The sequence below is a fragment of the Haematobia irritans genome, chromosome 3 (assembly GCF_050003625.1).
Source record: "Haematobia irritans isolate KBUSLIRL chromosome 3, ASM5000362v1, whole genome shotgun sequence".
Lineage (NCBI taxonomy): Eukaryota > Metazoa > Arthropoda > Insecta > Diptera > Muscidae > Haematobia > Haematobia irritans.
In genome coordinates, this window is record NC_134399.1 from 23,227,991 (window position 1) to 23,250,042 (window position 22,052).

General features: G+C 28.4%; 2 protein-coding genes across 2 annotated transcripts; both read left to right on the top strand.

Moving 5' to 3' along the window:
• Nucleotides 1–121: 121 nt before the first annotated feature.
• On the top strand, nucleotides 122–5,375 carry LOC142230792 (uncharacterized). Its single transcript, XM_075301419.1, has 4 exons — nucleotides 122–256; nucleotides 2,937–3,054; nucleotides 4,517–4,774; nucleotides 4,844–5,375. Exons 1-4 carry the CDS (start codon nucleotides 122–124, stop codon nucleotides 4,954–4,956), a joined length of 624 nt encoding a protein of 207 aa, XP_075157534.1. The 3' UTR covers nucleotides 4,957–5,375.
• Nucleotides 5,376–16,287: 10,912 nt separating this feature from the next.
• Nucleotides 16,288–18,313, top strand: LOC142230793 (glucose dehydrogenase [FAD, quinone]-like). The gene is made up of 2 exons (XM_075301420.1): nucleotides 16,288–16,602; nucleotides 16,668–18,313. Exons 1-2 carry the CDS (start codon nucleotides 16,288–16,290, stop codon nucleotides 18,219–18,221), a joined length of 1,869 nt encoding a protein of 622 aa, XP_075157535.1. The 3' UTR covers nucleotides 18,222–18,313.
• The last annotated feature ends 3,739 nt before the right edge of the window (nucleotides 18,314–22,052 follow it).

Consider the following 22,052-nt stretch of genomic DNA (forward strand, 5'->3'; position numbering starts at 1 on the left):
TATTAAATCGTCTCTTTATCGGTATAAAAAATAATTTATGCGATTTTTTTATATACTCATACTCTGTACGAATTCAAGAAAATACCTCTTTGAAGTTTTAAAAATAAACAAACAAAAATGAATGAATGAACAAACAGAAAAAGAATCAAACTGCTTCGATGGCAATTTGAAAATAAAAATGCTGTTGACAAGTTTTACCAGTTTTACCCAGTATTCAAAATTGTGGGCCGAAAATGAGTTGCAGCAGTATCATGCCGTATGGGGAAAAGAATCTGATATCAAATATCCGTAATTTCATTCTATACTAAATCGATTTGGGATTAATTAATAAATATTACAAATTTTCTAAATATGAATATCAAAGGTTAGGTCATTTGATGTCTGTCCGTCCGCCCATTGGTTTATGGAAAACAAATTTGGAAACAATGTTTTTGACCCTCAAGGATTTTGATATTGATTTTGAGTCAAAACATGTCTTCTTTAAAACAAAGACATATTTTAAGAAGCTATCCAGCTTTAAATCTAGGATTCGAAAATTAAAAATTAGAATACAAATGTAAATGGTTGGGTCATTCTATGTCTGTCCGTCCATTGGTGGAAATAATGGAAAATTTTCTAATGGCTACTCTTAAAAAAAAAATTTAGTTGGATCCAAAGTTTTTAGATCCTTCCCTTAAGGATTTTGAGCCAAAGTTAAGGATTCATTAAAACAAGCTTTCATTTCATTTCTTGAGTATTTGTTCTATATTCGAGCAAAAGTTCTAGATTTAAATTTTTTCGTTTTTATTTTTTTTTTTCATTTTTAAATTTTCCACATAGTCTAATGTATCATTAAGGTATCATTTTTTTTGGTCTCTCCAACCACATGATGTTGCATTGCTTTAGACGCTTCTGCTGTTAGTGTTGCTACTGCTACTGTTCATTACACTGATCTGGCTAACTGATTGACTGACCGACTGAGCTTATGGGGGAAAATTTCTGGTTTTTATTGGAGATTATAATGAATCAACCCGCTTTTAATAAATACCTACATAATAACCCCATAATGTTTTGCAATAAAAAAACACAATTAATGTTAGTTCATATTGATTGATATGATACCCTACGAAATTTTTTGGAAACTCATAGAAAAAAAATTTTGGTAAAGAAAATTGGTAGGATGTCTTCATTAAATTATTCACACATTATGTATAAAAAAATATTTTTTTAATTTTAATAATTAATAATAATTTTATTTTTTTTTTCGTTTTAAATTTTTGTGACGAAAATTTCAAAATTTTCTAACTCCGTCAATTGTTTCCACCATCATTATACCCTCCACCATAGGATGGGGGTATATTAACTTTGTCATTCCGTTTGTAACACATCGAAATATTGCTCTCAGACCCCATAAAGTATATATATTCTTGGTCGTGGGGAAATTCTGAGTCGATCTGAGCATGTCCGTCCGTCTGTTGAAATCACGCTAACTTCCGAACGAAACAAGCTATCGACTTGAAACTTAGCACAAGTAGTTGTTATTGATGTAGGTCGGATGGTATTGCAAATGGGCCATATCGGTCCACTTTTACGTATAGCCCCCATATAAACGGACCCGCAAATTTGGCTTGCGATTGCTCTAAGAGAAGCAAATTTCATCCGATCTGGCTGAAATTTGGTACATGGTGTTAGTATATGGTCTATAACAACCATTGAAAAATTGGTCCATATCGGTCCACTTTTACGTATAGCCCCCATATAAACGGACCCCCAAATTTGGCTTGCGATCGCTCTAAGAGAAGCAAATTTCATCCGATCCATCTGAAATTTGGTACATGGTATTGGTATATGTTCTCTAACAACCATGCAAAAATTGGTCCACATCGGTCCATAATTATATATAGCCCCCATATAAACCGATACCCCGATTTGGCTTGCGGAGCCTCTAAGAAACGAAAATTTCATCCGATCCGGCTGAAATTTGGTACATGGTGTTGGTATATGTTCTCTAATGACCATGCAAAAATTGGTCCATATCGTCCATAATTATATATAGTCCCCATATAAACCGTTCCCCAGATTTGATCTCCGGAGCCTCTTGGAGGGGCAAAATTCATCCGATCCGGTTGAAATTTGCAACGTGGTGTTAGTATAAGGCCGCTAATATCCATGCCAAAAGTGGTCCATATCGGTCTATAGTTATATATAGCCGATCCCCAATCACACAAAAATTGGTCCATATCGGTTCATATTCATGGTTGCCACTCGAGCCAAAAATAATCTACCAAAATTTTAGTTTTATGGAAAACATTGTCAAAATGTTATTTCTATAGAAAATTTTGTCAAAATTTTATTTCTATAGAAAATTTTGTCAAAATTTTATTTCTATAGAAAATTTTGTCAAAATTTTATTTCTATAGACAATTTTGTAAAAATTTTATTTCTATAAAAATTTTTGTCAACATTTTATTTCTAAAGAAATTTTGTCAAAAATTTATTTCTATAGAAATTTTTTTTCCAAATTTTATTTCTATAGAAATTTTTTTCCAAATTTTACTTCTATAGAAAATGTTGTAAAAATTTTATTTCTATAGAAACTTTAAACTTAATTATATACGTATTTAATCGGCCTTTTTTAGTTTAATATATACTACGTATGGACTACATTGTAATTTACAAGACGGTGTTAGGAAGTTTTAAGATACCTTGTCATCGGCAAGTGTTACCGCAACCCAAGTAATTCGATTGTGGATGACTGTCTTCAGTAGAAGTTTCTACGCAATCCATGGTGGAGGGTACATAAGCTTCGGCCTGGCCGAACTTACGGCCGTATATACTTGTTTTAATTTTAATAATTAATAATAAATTTCTATTTTTTTTTCGTTTTAAATTTATGTGACGAAAATTTCAAAATTTCCTAACTCCGTCAATTGTTTCCACCATCCACCATTAACCAGTTTACCTACTATCGAAAATTACGTGGCATACTTTCAGGCTTCCAATGGAAACCACTGCTGCATGAGAATGAAAAAATCCTTACCTATCGTTGCGAATTTCTAAAACGTAATACAAAAAGTATTGCTGTTTTTTTAAGAAAACAGTAACAGGTAAACCTATTTGTTTGCAGGCAGGTCAAGTTCGAATATGGGCTATATCGGTCCAAGTTTTGATATAGTCCCCATATAAACCGACCTCCCGATTTGGGGTATTGGGCTTATAAAAACTGTAGTTTTTATCCAATTTGCCTGAAATTGGAAATCTAAAGGTATTTTAGGACCATCAAAAAGTGTACCGAAAATGGTGCCTATCGGTCCATGTTTTGGTAAAGCTCCCATATGGACCGATTTCCTGATTTTGCTTCTTGGGCGTCTAGAAAGTGTATTTTCTATCCGATTTGCCTGAAATTGGAAATCTAGAGATATTCTGGGACCATAAAGAGGTGTGCCGAAAATGCGATGTATCGGTTCATGTTTTGATATAGCCTCCATATAGACCGATCTCCCGATTTTACTTCTTGAGCTTCTAGAATCCATAGTTTTTACCCAATTTGCCTGAAATTGGAAATCTAGAGGTATTCTAGGACCCTAAAGACGTGTGCCGAAAATGGTGAGTACCGGTCAATGTTTTGATATAGCCCCCATATAGACCGATCTTCCGATTTTACTTCTTGAGCTTCTAGAATCCATAGTTTTTACCCAATTTGCCCGAAATAGGAAATCTAGAGGTATTCTAGGAAAATAAAGAGATGTGCCGAAAATGGTGATTATCGGACCATGTTTCGATATAGCCCATATTTTGGTTTGTTAATCATGACAACAGCGTGAGTGTGCGTGAGCACTCACGCTGTTGTCATGAGCGTGACTCAAGACTCACGCACGAATCACGAAAATTTTCGTGACTCACGACAATTTCGTGTCACGTGCACACCTTTATTTCAAAGCTTCTCTAAGTGGTTTCACTGTAATGTGGAACGCCGTTCGTACTTGGCTATAAAAAGGGGGTCCCTTGTCATTGAGTTTAACATGGAATCGGGCAGCACTCAGTTATAAGAGAGAAATTCACCACTGTGGTATCACAATGGACTGAATAGTCTAAGTGAGCCTGATACATCGGGCTGCCACCTAACCTAACCTAACCTTAGTGAGGATCAAACATAAAAAAGTTATTTCATAATTATCGGATTTAATAATATCGGATTATAATAATATCGGATATTTTTCTTTATGAAATAGTGTGCCACTTTTTTTAACTGAATGTGCCACCTTTTATTGCTATTGCAACTTTTTGTTGAACTTTTTAGAAATTCCAAACGGCAACGCTGTCAATAAACAATCAAATGCGGAAATATGTACCGCCTAAAAATAAGCAAAGAAAAATTTTCGATAGTAGGTAGACTAAGCCACTTTTCTGAAAAATAAATCTCAAGGAATGATTTTGGATGAACTGGATATAAAATTGTTATCTGGTTAATTTGTTTTGAAAAAAAGTATTTTCTTCATTATACAGACAATATTGATATAAAAGCATTTAATAATAGCAAAAAAAGAATTAATTGTTGAAGAAAATCAAGAGGAATTGTCTTCAAGACCAAATCAAGCAGCAAAAAAAGAATCATTACCGATAACAAGAAAATCTGCAACGCATGATGAAATTCCACAACATAAATCACATGACGCTGAACAATCTGGAAATATTGGTAGCAATGACCCAGTGGTTTTGGGATTTCATGAGGAAGAAGATCATAAATTAGCAGCTAGACAAATTGAAGATGAGACCAGTGATGTGAATAGGGATGGTAAGTTTGACAAATGATCAATTATGGTGGCACTAGAAAGAACTTCAATTAATTTCCTTTTTTTTCCAGAATTTGTGGCAATATTGCAAAGGCAACGCGATGATTTAATAGCAGCTTCTAGGGTAGCAGAATCTCCTCTACCCGTGGAAAATATGAGAGTGAATATGAATAGTGGTCTATAAGTTAATCACAAAAACCTTGAAATTATTTACCAACCCAAGATGCCACTATAAAAGTATTTCTATATATATATTAAATTATCTTTAGTAAGTAAATTAAATTAAATTACCTTTCGTCGTATAACTTAAAGTGAAGAAGGTGCGGGGAAATTAGTAGAAATTGTTAACAATTCGAGTAATTTGCAAAGATTTATTGATATTCTCAATATGTTTTGATTGAATTCCAACCACGGCCATTTTGATTTTAATGACTGTTAGCTATAAATAATTTTATTTAATTAAACTTAATTTTACAGTATTGTATTATTTTATTATTATAAAAAATGATATATTTTTATAATCGTTTTTATTTTCGTAATGTATGTATTGTGATACTTATTTCGTATTAAAGGCGATCAAGTTCTAATAATAAATAAATAAAAAAAAAAACGATTTGTGTAATAAATTTATTAAGCCTACAGTTTCTAATTGAAATTGCACTGAAAAAATGTAATTTAATGAAGGTTGTTAACTTTCTCAAGAATAAATCAATTAGACAGCTGCTGAATCAAAATTTAATGAATGCTACAGTGCGGCGATAAGAGTACCAACAAGAAAGTTCAGCCAGGTCGAATCTTATGTATGCTCCACAGTGAACTATGTACAAAGTTCTACTAAAGATTGTCATCCACAATCGAATTACCTGAGTTGTGACAATTACAAAAGTCAAATTCTGGGCAGTCTTTATATATAGCATTTTCACTTCAAATGAAACCTTTTTCAAATCAAGTGAAACCTTTTCTAAACTAAATGAAACGTTTTTCATATCAAAAGAAGCTTTTTTTCAAATGAAATGAATCTTTTGTTATCTTTATTGAAATTTTGACACAAATGATGGTTGATGATTACTGTGTGTATTACTGAAAATGGGGTAAGTAAAATATGTATTTCGTCCCAACGAAATGTAAGACAAACTAATTACATTTGTGAGATTTTCGTTTTGTGGAATTTTTTGTTTTTTTTTTTTCGAAGAAACTATAGAATTTTTATACCCTGCGCCACACTGTGGAACAGGGTAATATAAGTAAATGCATATGTTTGCAACACCCAGAAGGAGACGAGATAGACACATGGTGTTTTTGGCAATAATGCTCAGGGTGGGTCCCTGAGTCGATAAAACCATGTCCGTCTGTCCGTCCGTCCGTCTGTCTGTGAACACATTTTTGTGATCAAAGTCTAGGTCGTAATTTAAATCCAATCGCCTTCAAATTTGGCACATGTTCCTAATTTGAGTCAGAATAGAACCCTATTGATTTGGAAGAAATCGGTTCAGATTTAGATATAGCTCCCATATATCTTTCGCCCGATATTCACTTATATGAGCCCTGAAGCCAGAGTTTTAACCTGAATTGCTTGTTGTTTTCGCAACAGACGGACGGTCGAACATCGCTAGATCGACTCAAAATTTTACCACGACCAAGTATATATGTACATTATGGGGTCTGAGACTAGTATTTCGTGGTATTACAAACGGAACGACAAATTTAGTATAGTATATCCTATGGTGGAGGGTATAAAAAAGTGTTGCCAGTATTGTGCATTTTTCCCAAATTGGGGATATTTTTTCATGGATGGGGATGAAATCATTGAGTTGAGGACCTTTGGTGAAATTAGGGAATTTTTGTGCAGATTTTTCGAAATCTGTTCAACATAATAAATACAGTTTAAAATAATGGTTTACATGAAATTCTATTTTTTTACATTCCTTAAAGTAAAAGCAGCACAGCATTTTTCAAAATATATATATATAAAAAAGGCTCCACTTTATTCCACGGCATGTATATAGTGCGAATGTAGCATTTGAACTAGAAATGGACACACACTATTGTATATAACTAAATTTGATCAGAAAAGGCGGAAATATTGCACAAAGAAAATATATTCCATAAGCCTATTAATAATTCACTCTAAATAATAACACTCTCTAAAATAAATTAAGATGACTGATGCGATTTCGAATACAAAGTAAACAAATGATTGGCAACACGTGTTACCATAAAAATGTATGTTTAGCTTTATTTACAATACACACAAAGAAAAATAAAACTTTGACAAAATTTCCTATAGAAATAAAATTTTGACACAATTTTCTATAGAAATAAAATTTTGACAAAATTTTATATAGAAATAAAATTATGACATAATTTTCTATAGGACTAAAAATTTTGACAAAATTTTCTATAGAAATAAAATTTTGACAAAATTTTTTTGGAAATAAAATGTTGACAAAAAAATTCTATAGAAATAAAATTTTGACAATTCTATAGAAATAAAATTTTTGAATTATGACAAATTTTTCTAAATAAATAATATTTTGTCAAAAAATTTCTATAGAAATAAAATATTGACAAAAATTTCTATAAGAATAAAATTTTGACAAAAATTTTTATAGAAATACAATTTTGACAAAATTTTCTAAAGAAATAACATTTTGACAAAATTTTCTATAGAAGTAAAATTTTGACAAAATTTTCTATAGAAATAAAATTTTGACAAAATTTTCTATAGAAATAAAATTTTGACAAAATTTTCTATAGAAATAAAATTTTGACAAGATTTTCTATAGAAATAAAATTTTGACAAAATTTTCTATTGAAATAACAATTGTGCAAAATTGTCTATAGAAATGAAATTTTGACAAAATTTTCTATAGAAATAAAATTATGACAAAATTTTCTATAGAAATAAAATTATGACAACATTTTCTATATAAATAATATTTTGTCAAAAATTTTGTATAGGACTAAAAATTTTGACAAAATTTTCTATAGAAATAATATTTTGTCAAAAATTTTCTATAGAAATAAAATATTGTCAAAAATTTCTATAAGAATAAAATTTAAAAAAAAAAATCTATATAAATAAAATTTTGATTTTCTATAAAATTTGGCAAAATTTTCTAAGAAATAAAATTTTGACAAACATTTCTACAGAAATAAAATGTTGACAAAATTTTTTATATAAATAAAATTTTGACAAAAATTTTCTATAGAAATAAAATTTTGACAAAATTTTCTATATAAATAAAATTTTGACAAAATTTTCTATATAAATAAAATTTTTACAAAATTTTCTATATAAATAAAATTTTGACAAAATTTTCTATACAAATAAATTATGACAAAATTTTCTATATAAAAAATATTTTAACAAAATTTTCTATAGAAATAAAATTTTGACAAAATTTTCTATAAAAATAAAATAATGACAAAATTTTCTATAGAAATAAAATTCTGACAAAAATTTCCAGGAATAAAATTTTGACAAAATTTTGTATAGAAATAAAATTTTGACAAAAATTTTTATATAAATAAAATTTTGACAAAAATTTTCTATAGAAATAAAATTTTGACAACATTTTCTATAGAAATAAAATTTGGCAAAATTCTCTATAGAAATAAAATTTTGACAAAATTTTCTATGGAAATAAAATTTAGAAAAAATTTTCTATAGAAATAAAATTATGGCAAAATTTTCTGTAGAAATAAAATTTTGTCAAAAATTTCCATAAGAATAAAATTTTGTCTAAATTTTCTATATAAAAAAATTTTTGACAAAATTTTCTATAGAAATAAAATTTTGACAAAATTTTCATTAGGAATAAAATTTTTACAAAAATATTCTATAGAAATAAAATTTTGACAAAAAAATTCTATAGAAATAAAATGTTGACCAAATTTTCATTAGGAATAAAATTTCTACAAAAATATTCTATAGAAATAAAATTTTGACAAAATTTTCTATATAAATAAATTTTTGACAAAATTTTCTATAGAAATAAAATATTGAGAAAAATTTCTATAAGAATAAAATTGTGACAAAATTTTCTATAGAAATAAAATTATGACAAATCTTTCTATACAAATAATATTTTGTCAAAAATTTTCTATAGAAATAAAATATTGACAAAAATTTCTATAAGAATAAAATGTTGGCAAAATTTTTTATGTAAATAAAATTTTGACAAAAATTTTCTATAGAAATAAAAGTTTGAGAAAATTTTCTATAGAAATAAAATGTTGACAAAATTTTCTATAGAAATAAAATTTTGACAAAATTTTCTATAGAAATAACATTTTGACAAAATTTTCTATAGAAACAAAAATTTGGCAAAAGTTTCTATAGAATTTTGACAAGATGTTTTATAGAAATAAAATTTTGACAAAATTTTCTATAGAAATAAAATATTGACAAAATTTTCTATAGAAATAACATTTTGACAAAATTTTCTATAGAAATAAAAATTTGACAAGAATTTTCTATAGAAATAAAATTTGGCAAAAGTTTCTATAGAAAAAAAATTGACAAAATTTTCTATAGAAATAAAATTATGACAAAATTTTCTATATAAATAAAATTATGACAAAATTTTCTATAGAAAAAAAATTTTGACAAAATTTGCTATAGAAATAAAATATTGACAAAATTTTCTATAGAAATAACATTTTGACAAAATTTTCTATAGAAATAAAAATTTGACAAAAATTTTCTATAAAAATAAAATTTTGACCACATTTTCTATAGAAATAAAATTTTGACAAAAATTTCTATAGAAATAAAATTTTGACAAAAATTTCTATAAGAATAAAATTTTGACAAAATGTTCTATAGAAATAAAATCTGGACAACATTTTCTATAGAAATAATATTTTATCAAAAATTTTCTACAGAAATAAAATTTTGACAAAAATTTCCATAGGAATAAAATTTTGTCAAAATTTTTCTATAGAAATAAAATTTTGACAAAAATTTCCATAGGAATACAATTTTTACAAAATATTCTATAGAAATAAAATTTTGACAAAATTTTCTACAGAAATAAAATTTTTACAAAATCATCTATAGAAATAAAATTTTGGTTGGCAACACGCGTAACCATAAAACTGTATGTTTAGCTTTATCCACAATACACACAAATACAGTTCCTTAATAGTTTCAACTATTTAACTATTTGCTAAGCAATGAATTTTACATGAGATTGTCATAGGGATGAAGTCTTCTTTTTAAGCAGCCGGTGAATTGTTTTCTTACTACTTCAGATGGTATTTTACATTTCGTTTAAAAACCTAAGAACAAAACAAAGCCGCAATCGTTTACTTTTTGAACAATACTGTAACATATTTAAGTGCAAAGTCTACGTTTGGTGATAAACAGATTGGAACAGTTTTCAAACATTTTGGAAATAATCAGAATTTTATTTGTCCTTTTTGTTTATAATACCTGGTAAAATTCAGAAAATTTTGCATTATTGCGAAAATGCGGAAAAAATATATTTCAATACGAAAGAACTTCACGTGAAATAAAATTAAGCCTATTTCTAGAAGATCATTTCTGGATGTACGCAGAAATAATTATTTTCTGTCTTCCTTCACGAAATTATTTTTAAATGAAATTTCTTCAGTCACAGAAATGATTGTATATATTAATAACGTCAATTAAAAAAGTAATTGATGCTATTTATTTTTGTGATTTATTTATGATTTATATATATTTTTTCTAAATCATTTGTTTTGATTTTTTTGGGATATTTTTCCTGTGTACATTAAAAGTAATGGCTAGGGGGGAACATTGAGCATTGGGAGGCTTCTTAACACTGGCTCTTGGGTTTTCTGAACCTCAGTGACAACTACCGAAATACCGGATGATTTTAAATAACACTTCTTGTTGGAAAACCCCTTTATTACCAGTATTTAAACCACGGAAAATTCCACCTACATATGCTGGCGTTTATGTAAATCGAGAATATGAAATACATTTTATACTTCGCATTCTATTTACGGAAATATTGTATATTTTCAAGTTCAATTAATATCCAAATGAAGTTTAGTGTTACCAAGCCGAGGTCTTAATATCTAAAATAAACATTTTGTGACCTAATTATTGTTATTCGAAATTTTTATACGAAAACAAAGGCTGTCAATTGAATGATATTTATTATCAAACTATCGTGTAATATTTATTTTACGACATAAACTTGTACATATGCAAAGTATAATTCTTTCCTCTCAAGCGAAATTTTAGATCAAGGAACATCATACACAGAAAAAATTTCCGTAGTTAAACTAACGCTAAATTTAACTTATTTTTATTGGAAAACAATTATTTGCTTTTTGTTGTTAAATTTTATTATTTTTTATCGAAATTTTCCACAGCTTAATGAAATCTTACATTTTTAAGTATGTCTCAAAAATTTTATGAACTAAACGTAAGTACAAAGTTCAACGACCGTACACATAAGTTCAATATGAACTAAAACAAATGAAAATTTTCGTTCGATTCCCAAAAATAGTAAGGATGAACTACCGTATAGTTAAAATGGTCATGATTTGGCGCCAATGATTTTCTTCTTTACTTTTAGTTAATTTTTTCTTCTAAGAGATGATGTAATTTCGCGAACTGCAGTTAAAAAGTACAACAGGGCATTAAAATTTCCTGGTTTTAACAAAGCTTTGTGGAAATCTCAAAATGCGGAGTAAAATTTAGTTCAGTTTTCGTGCGTGGTAGATCATTCTTCCTACAAAACAGTTCACTTTTTTTCGGTGTACAGAATTTTCATACTTTTCATAAATAGAAACTAAATGCATTTATACGAGTTTTTTCCAAATTGAATTTGCAAATCAATTTCTTCAAATTAAATGGAAATTATGTTCAGACATATCTTAACTCTACTTAATCAAAAGTCATCACTTGAAGTTTAAAGTTTAGGGAAGTAACACAATTTACCTACTATAGATAAAATTCGTTGCATAACTTTAGGCGGTACATGTGTCTGTGGCACGGTTTCCAGAATTCAGTACATGTGTCCGTATCACGGTAGATTGGTAGAATTCTTGATATTTTGGTAGATTTTGCCAAATACTCCTCACGAAATTTTCTATAGAAATAAAATTTTGACAAAATTTTCTATAGAAATAAAATTTTGACAAAATTTTCTATAGAACAAAATTTTTTAAAAAAATTTCTATTGAAATAAAATTTTGACAAAATTTTCTATAGAAAAAAAATTTTGACAAAATTGTCTATAGAAATAAAATTTTCACAAAATTTTCTATAGAACTAAAATTTCGACAAAATTTTCTAATAAATACAATTTTGCAAATTTTTTTAAAGAAATAAAATTTTCATAAAATTTTTTATAGAAATAACATTTTGACAAAATTTTCTACAGGATAAAATTTTGACAAAATTTTCTATAGAAATAAAATTTTGACAAAATTTTCTATAGAAATAAAATTTTGACAAAATTTTCTATAGAAATAAAATATAGACAACATTTTCTATAGAAATAACATTTTGAAATAAAGTTTTGACAACCTATCCTATAGAAATAAATTTTTGAGAAAATTTTCTATAGAAATACAATTTTGAGAAAATTTTCTATAGACATAAAATTTTGACAAAATTTTCTATAGAAATAAAATTTTGACAAAATTGTCTATAGAAATAACATTTCGACAAAATCTTTTAATAAATACAATTTTGCAAATTTTTTTAAAGAAATAAAATTTTCATAAAATTTTCTATAGAAATAAAATTTTGACAAAATTTTCTTTGGAAATAACGTTTTGACGAAATTTCCTACGGAAATAACATTTTGACAAAATTTCCTATAGAAATAACATTGTGACAAAATTTTCTATAGAAATAAAATTTTGACAAAATTTTCTACAGAAATAACATTTTGAAATAAAGTTTTGACATACTATCCTATAGAAATAAATTTTTGAGAAAATTTTCTATAGAAATACAATTTTGAGAAAATTTTCTATAGACATAAAATTTTGACAAAATTTTCTATAGAAATAAAGTGTTCACAAAATTTTCTATAGAAATAAAATTTTGAAAAAATTGTCTATAGAAATAAAATTTTCTATAGAAATAAAATTTTGACACAATTTTCTTTGGAAATAACATTTTGGCAAAATTTCCTAAGGAAATAACGTTTTTCTATAGAAATAAAATTTTGACAAAATTTTCTATGGAAATAAAATTTTGATAGAATTGTCTATACAAATAAAAATTCGACAAAATTTTCTAAAGAAATAAAATTTTGATAAAATTTTCTATTGAAATGAAATTTAAACAAAAATTTCTATACGCATAAAATTTAGACTAAATTTTCTATAGAAATACAATTTTGAGAAAATTTTCTATTGACAAAAAATTTTGACAAAATTTTCTATAAAAATAAAATTTTTACAAAATTTTCTATAGAAATGAAATTTTTACAAAATTTTTTATAGAAATAAAATTTTGACAAAATTGTCTATAGAAATAAAATTTCGATAAAATTTTCTAATTAATACAATTTTGCTAATTTTTTTATAGAAATAAAATTTTCATAAAATGTTCTATAGAAATAAAATTTTGACAAAATTTTCTTTGGAAGTAACGTTTTGACAAAATTTCCTATGGAAATAATATTTTGACAAAATTTTCTATAGAAATAAACTTTTGATAAAATTTTCTATAGAAATAACATTTTGAAATAAAGTTTTGACAAACTATCCTATAGAAATAAATTTTTGAGAAAATTTTCTATAGAAATACAATTTTGAGAAAATTTTCTATAGATATAAAATTTTGACGAATTGTTTTAAAGAAATAAAATTTTGACAAAATGTTTATAGAAATAAAATTTTGACGAAATTTTCTATAGAAATAAAATTTTGACAAAATTGTCTATAGAAATAAAATTTCGTCAAAATTTTCTAATAAATACAATTGTGCTAATTTTTTTAAAGAAATGTAATTTTCATAAAATTTTTTATAGAAATAAAATTTTGACAAAATTTTCTTTGGAAATAACGTTTTGACAAAATTTGCTATGGAAATAACATTTTGACAAAATTTCCTATAGAAATAACATTTTGACAAAACTTTCTGTAGATGTTGACAACATTTTCTATAGAAATAAAATTTTGACAATTTTTTTTTTAGAAATAAAATGTTGACAAAAAATTCTATAGAAATACTATTTTGACAAAATTTTCTATAGGAATACAATTTTTACAAAATATTCTATAGATATTAAATTTTTACAAAATTTTCTCATAGAAATAAAATTTTCTATAGAAATAAAATTTTTACAAAATAATCTATAGAAATAACATTTTGACAAAATTTTCTATAGAAATAAAATTTTGACAAAATATTCTATAGAAATAAAATTATGACAAAAATTTTCTATGTAAATAATATTTTGTCAAAAATTTTCTATAGAATTAACTTTTGACAAAATTTCCTATAGAAATAAAATTTTGACAAAATTTTCGAGAGATATAAAAATTTGACAAATTTTTCTACGGGATAAAATTTTGACCAAATATTCTAAAATTTTGATAAAATATCTATAGAAATAACATTTTGACAGAATTTTCTGTAAAAATAAAGTTTTGACAAACTATCCTATAGAAATAAATTTTTGAGAAAATTTTCTATAGAAATACAATTTTGAGAAAATTTTCTATAGATATAAAATGTTGACGAATTTTTTTAAAGAAATAAAATTTTGACAAAATTTTTATAGAAATAAAATTTTGACAAAATTTTCTATAGAAATAAAATTTTCTATGGAAATAACAGTTTGACAAATTTTCTATGGAAATAAAAATTTGACAAAATTTTCTATTGAAATAAAATTTTGACAAAATTTTCTTTGAAATAAAATTTTAACAAAAATTTCTATAGAAATAAAATTTGGACTAAATTTTCTATAGAAATAAAATTTTGATAAAATTTTTATAGAAATAAAATTTTTACAAAATTTTTATAGAAATAAAATTTTTACAAAATTTTCTATAGATAAAAAATTTTAACAAAATTGTCTATAGAAATAAAATTTTGACAAAATTGTATATAGAAATAAAATTTTAACAAACTAGTCTATAGAAACAAAATTTTGACAAAATTGTATATACTAATTAAATTTTGACACACTATTCTATAGAAACAAAATTTTGACAAAATTTGTTATACTAATAAAATTTTGACAAAATTTTCTACAGAAACAACATTTGGACAACATTTTCTATAGAAATCAAATTTTGACAAAAATTTCTATAAAAATAAAATTTTGACAAAATTTTCTATGGAAATAAAATTTTGACAAAATTTTCTCTAGAAATAAAATATTGACAAAACTTTTCTATATAAAATTTTGCAAAATAATTTTTATTTTGTTTGGTAGTTTTTATGTAAATTTGTATGAAAAATTTGGTATATTATTTTTGGCTTGAGTAGCAACCGTGGTCCGCGGTCCCAATGCGATATGGGTAGCATAAAAAGGACTTAATTAAAAAGTTGCACATTATGACAAAGAAGTGGCACAAAAATGTGAAAAGTAAAAAATTTAGTGGCATAAAAGTATTAATGCTTGAGAAAAAGTGGCAAAACGATAACAATGTTATAAAAAATAAAATAAAATTGCCATAGCCTCTAGTTGCTAGTGCCCGTAGAAATGGGTTTACTATAATTTGTAATTATAATAAATTAAGTAATAAATAAATAAAACTGACTTTGAAATACAGAAACAAATATTTTTTTTTTACTTCACTACTATAGAGAATCAATTAATTTTTAAATTGAAAAAAAATCTAATTAAATTAGAATTATTATCAATTTGAAAATATATTAAAATGTATTGATCCAATTAAAAAGAGATTCAAGTAATTTATATGAACGGTTTTTGTTTGGATTAAACATTGAATTGAGTAAATCAATTTGTGTTTACTGAATATTGATTTAAAATAATAATAAAGATTTTTAAATTGACCTATTTAATTTTTAAATTTAAAATTTTTCTTAAATTAAATTTGAATTGTAATCAATTAGAAAATCTATATATAATTAAAAATTAATTGACCTAACTAATAATATAAAGTGATACAATTAATTTTGGATTAGTTTGGTTTAAACATATAATTGAATATTGTTTTCAAATTCAATTAAAATTTTAAAGAGAAAAAGCTTGGTGATATTTTTTATTGCGAACGCACTGATATAAATCAGCCATTTCTTTCTGAGAGTATTTAAGCTTTAGCACCTGTATTTAATATTTTCAATTACTCTGAATGTCAATAGACTTTTATCGCTAAATACAAAAATACAATCAATTGCAACACCTCTTTTCCGCTATTCTTTAATATCGTAGAAAGCTTTGATCTTAGCGTATCGCGTTTTTTTTTAATTGGCGATATTATCGCAGCAATTAAACGACCCATACAATGCAGAAGAAAACAAAGGCCTAAATTTCGAAACAAAAAAATATTTAATTTAGTATGCATTTAGATTAAAATGTCAATGCTAGGTGGGACAAGTTCTAGCGGAACATGTACGGCACAGTGTTCCACAGCGAATGTTAATGCCTTAAGTAGTCTGGTGACTTTATTGGTGCAGGGCATCTTTACAGCCCAATGTAATATAGCTCCAAAGGAGAGTTGGCCTCCAGATTTTGCAGAAGAGGCATTGCAACAGGGTTTAGAGACCTATGATTTTGTGGTAATTGGAGGAGGTTCTGCAGGATCAGTGGTAGCCAGTAGACTCAGTGAAAATCCCAAATGGAAGGTATTGGTTCTAGAGGCAGGCGATGATCCTCCACAAGAATCAGCGGTAAATGCAGATACCAACGGTTTAGAGTATTTCGCAATTTATTGTCTCTTGTTTATGTCTATTAGGTCCCTTTCCTATTGAATGATGTCCAAGAATCAAATAGCCGATATATTTATATAGGCGAATCAAACGGAATATCTTGTAAATCGGCTTCTCAAGGTCGTTGTGGTTGGATATGTGGTAAATGTTTGGGTGGCTCAGGATCTATAAATGCTATGTTATATTTCCGTGGAACTCGAGCAAATTATGATGAATGGTGTTCGGAAGGCTGTACCGGTTGGTGTTATCGAGATGTTTGGCCTTATTTCGAAAAATCTACTAGGCCTCAGGGTAATCAAACTCACCCCAGGGGCTATATAAGCCTTAATGCCTATGGTGACTATGCTGAAGATCTTATAGACCTATTCTATAAAGGATCTAGAGAATTGGGTGTGCCACGTATTAAAGATTTTGTGGAAGGTAGTTATATAGGTTATGCCAAGTTTCGAGGTACTTTGGAGAATGGTCAAAGAGTAAGTTCAGCTAAAGGATTTTTGGCAAGAGTGGCTGGCTCTAGACCCAATTTAAAGGTAATCAAAAATGCTCAAGTCACTAAGTTGTTGTTCAATAGCCAAGGTGATCAAGTCATTTCGGTGGAATTCCTTTTACAAGATCGAAGCCTAATGAAAGTGAATATAGGCCGTGAGGCTATATTATCAGCTGGTACTGTGGAATCGACTAAACTCCTTATGCTATCGGGAATTGGTCCTCGCAATGTGTTGGCCCCTATTAATATTGCCATTCTCCATGATTTGGCTGTAGGGGAAAATCTTCAAGATCATGTTACCATACCCATATTCTTTTCTATACCAGGTCCACGTTCCCATCTAAATACATCGGACATTTTTGAATATTTACAAAATCATAGTGGCATTCTAGGTTCCATAGGAACCGGAGCCTTAAATGCTTTCATTAACACACAACCAAACTCTAAAGCTCCCTATCCCGATATTCAATTACAACATTTTACAGTACGTCGTGGAGCCCCTATGGGTATGGGATTCCTTAGTGGATTTGCTGCAAAAGAAGAACTCTCAGATTATTTCCATGATTTAGTTGATCGTGGTGATGTGGTTACGGTATTTGTCATCTTAACTCAACCCAAATCCAGAGGTCGGATTCAAATCAAATCATCGAAATATCAAGATCCCTTGTATATTGATCCTGGTTATTTAACACATACCGATGATATCGAAGGTATTCTCCGAGGTGTGAAATATCTTCAACGTTTGGAAAAGACTTTGGCATTTCGTCAAAAAAAGGCCAAAATATCTCATGTCCCCATTAAAGAGTGTGAGGGGCATGATTTTGATACTGAAAACTATTGGCGTTGTTATATTGCCTATTATTCCTCGACCAGTAGTCATTTAGTGGGTACTGTAAAAATGGGAGATATCAATCAGGATGCCAAAGCCTGTGTGGATCCTCGTCTCAGGGTTAAGGGTGTGAAAAATCTAAGAGTAGCTGATGCCTCCATAATGCCTCGCATACCTAGCTGTAATACTTATGCATCAACTCTAATGATTGGTGAAAGGGCTGCTGATTTTATTACAGAAGATTGGAAAAATAGGGAGCTATAAGGAGGATGTTTTTTTATCTATGAAGAAATATGGAATTTCTATTGTGAGCATTTTAAAATGGAATATCAATAAAAGTTTATTTTCCTAGATGATTTATTTTTTTATTTTTTTACAATGTGCCTTATTTTGTATGATCAGGATACATTTAAATTAAAAATTGCCAGAGAACTGTTAACAGACTTTTATGCTGAGACTTTAAACTCTCGATTGCTTATAAAACCCAGCTGAAAATAAGCCCCGGAATTATCGCTAAACTTGAAAATCGAACCAAACTAAAGTTGGGAGTAATTTTCATATTGATTTTTGCTATGTCAGAAATTGTGTTTTTTTTATGTTTTATTCCCTAACTTGCTGCAAAGACATTAGTGAAATAATCGCATTTGCCTACTTTGATTTCTGTATAAAGGAGAAAATCTCAAACCCGGGCCGATAGCCATCCACTTATAGGTCTTTTGAAATCCCGTTAACCCAATTGGAACTCTGCTATGTGAGAGTCGAAACATTTCTATAACTTTAGAATCGCATGAACCTACTTTGGTCTTCGTCCATAGGAAAACAAACGGAAATCTAGGTCAAAAGTCGGCCACTTAAATCAATTTGGAATGACGTTAGCTCATTTTTTACTTTGGTCAAAAAATAAAAAAAGTATATACGGCCGTAAGTTCGGCCGTTCCAGGCTGAAGCTTATATACCCTCCACCATGGATTGCGTGGAAACTTCTTCTAAACACTGCCATCCACAATCGAATTACTTCAGTTGCGGTAACGCTTGCCGATGGCAAGGTATCTTAAAACCTCCTAACACCGTCTTCTAAATTGTAAGTAAGTCCATACGTGGTATATATTAAATTAAACAAGTAAGGAAAGTCTAAAGTCGGGCTGGGCCGACTATATTATACCCTGCACCACTTTGTAGATCTAAATTTTCGACACCATATCACATTCGTCAAATGTGTTGGGGGCTATATATAAAGGTTTGTCCCAAATACATACATTTAAATATCACTCGATCTGGACAGAATTTCATAGACTTCTACAAAATCTATGCACTAGGGTGGAGCACAATGTTAGTAAAAAAATATGGGAAACATTTAAATCTGACAGATATGGACAGAATTTGATAGACTTCTACAAAATTTATAGACTCAAAATTTAAGTTTGCTAATGCACTAGGATGGAACACAATGTTAGTAAAAAAAAATATGGGAAACATTTAAATCTGGAGCAATTTTAAGAAAACTTCGCAAAAGTTTATTTATGATTTATCGCTCGATATATATGCAGTAGAAGTTTAGGAAAATTAGAGTAATTTTTATAACTTTTCGACTAAGCAGTGGCGATTTTACAAGGAAAATGTTGGTATTTTGACCATTTGTGTCGAAATCAGAAAAACATATATATGGGAGCTATATCTAAATCTGAACCGATTTCAACCAAATTTGGCACGCATAGCTACAATGCTAATTCTACTCCCTGTGCAAAATTTCAACTAAATGGGAGTTTAAAATTGGCCTCTGTGGTCATATGAGTGTAAATCGGGCGAAAGCTATATATGGGAGCTATATCTAAATCTGAACCGATTTCAACCAAATTTGGCATGCATAGCTACAATGCTAAATCTACTCCCTGTGCAAAATTTCAACTAAATCGGAGTAAAAAATTGGCCTCTGTGGTCATATGAGTGTAAATCGGGCGAAAGCTATATATGGGAGCTATATCTAAATCTGAACCGATTTCAATCAAATTTGGCACGCATAGCTACAATGCTAAATCTACTCCCTGTGCAAAATTTCAATCAAATTGGGCCAAAACTCTGGCTATTAGAACCATATTAGTCCAAATCGGGCGAAAGATATATATGGGAGCTATGTCTAAATCTGAACCGATTTCTATCAAATTTTGCACACTTAACTGCACTACTAATTGTACTCGTAATGCAAAATTTCAAACAAATTGGGCCAAAACTCTGGCTTCTAGGACCATATTAGTCCATATCGGGCGACAGATATATATGGGAGCTATATCTAAATCTGAATTGATTTCAACCAAATTTGACACGCATAGCTACAATGCTAAATCTACTCCCTGTGCAAAATTTCAACTAAATCGAAGCAAAAAATTGGCCTCTGTGGTCATATGAGTGTAAATCGGGCGAAAGCTATATATGGGAGCTATATCTAAATCTGAACCGATTTCAACCAAATTTGGCACGCATAGCTACAATGCTAATTCTACTCCCTGTGCAAAATTTCAACTAAATCGGAGTAAAAAATTGGCCTCTGTGGTCATATGAGTGTAAATCGGGCGAAAGCTATATATGGGAGCTATATCTAAATCCGAACCGATTTCAATCAAATTTGACACGCATAGCTACAATGCTAAATCTACTCCCTGTGCAAAATTTCAACCAAATTGGGCCAAAACTCTGGCTTTTAGGACCATATTGGTCCATATCGGGCGAAAGATATATATGGGAGGTATATCTAAATCTGAACCGATTTCAATCAAATTTTGCACACTTGACTATACTACTAATTGTACTCCTAGTGAAAAATTGCAACCAAATTCGGCCAAAAATCTGGCTTCTGGTGCCATATAAGTCCATATCGGGCGAAAGCTATATATGGGCGCTATATCTAAATCTGAACCGATTTCAATCAAATTTTGCACACTTGACTATACGACTAAGTGTTATGTTTGTACAACATTTCAAGCAAATCGGTATAAAACTCTGGCTGCTGGGTCCATATTAGTGCATATCGGGCGAAAGATATATATGGGAGCTATATCTAAATCTAAACCGATTTCTTCAAAAATCAATAGGGTTCTATTGTGACCCAAATTAGGAACATGTGGCAAATTTGACGGCGATTGGACTTAAATTACGACCTAGACTTTGATCACAAAAATGTGTTCACAGACAGACGGACGGACGGACATGGTTTTATCGACTCAGGGACCCACCCTGAGCATTATTGCCAACAACACCATGTGTCTATCTCGTCTCCTTCTGGGTGTTACAAACATATGCACTAACTTATAATACCCAGTTCCACAGTGCGGCGCAGGGTATAAAAAGACCGATTAAATACGTTTATAATTCAGTTTGACAAAATTTTCTATAGAAATAAAACTTTAACAAAATTTTCTACAGAAATAAAATTTTGACAATATTTTCTATAGAAATAAAGTTTTGACAAAATTTTCTATAGAAATAAAATTTTGACAAAATTTTCTATAGAAATAACATTTTGACAAAATGTTCTTTAGAAATAAAGTTTTGACAAAATTTTCTTTAGAAATTAAATTTTAACAAAATTTTCTATAGAAATAAAATTTTAACAAAATTTTCTATAGAAATAACATTTTGGTAGATTATTTTTGGCTCGTGTGGCAACCATGATTATGAGCCAATATGGGCCAATTATTGTTTGATTGGGGATCGGCTATATAACTATAGACCGATCAAATCTGGAGAACGGTTTATATGTGGGCTATATATAGTTATGGACTGATATGGACCAATTCTCGCATGGTTGTTAGAGACCATATACTACACCATGTCCCAAATTTCAACCGGATCGAATGAAATTTATTTCTATTTGAGGCTCCGCAAGCCAAATCTGGGGATCGGTTTATATGGGGGCTATATATAATTGAGCAAAAATGCAAACGCTAACGTTAATAAAAGCGGTTGAAATCAGCTATTATTTTATTCTTGATTTTTAGATTTGGGAAAAATGTCTAACCTATAGTATGCCATATAAATTACAATATAGGCAATAATAGATTTTCTGTAAAAAAAATAAATTGTCATTGAATGATTAATTCA

Bases quoted from the DNA above. Each gene is read 5' to 3' on its own strand.
- LOC142230792 (XM_075301419.1), top strand. From the start codon at position 122: ATGAATGAACAAACAGAAAAAGAATCAAACTGCTTCGATGGCAATTTG. The intron at 257-2,936 runs GTATGGGGAAAA...ACCATTAACCAG, and splicing joins AGTTGCAGCAGTATCATGCC to TTTACCTACTATCGAAAATT. The intron at 3,055-4,516 runs GTATTGCTGTTT...ATTTAATAATAG, and splicing joins TCTAAAACGTAATACAAAAA to CAAAAAAAGAATTAATTGTT.
- LOC142230793 (XM_075301420.1), top strand. From the start codon at position 16,288: ATGTCAATGCTAGGTGGGACAAGTTCTAGCGGAACATGTACGGCACAG. The intron at 16,603-16,667 runs GTAAATGCAGAT...TATGTCTATTAG, and splicing joins ATCCTCCACAAGAATCAGCG to GTCCCTTTCCTATTGAATGA.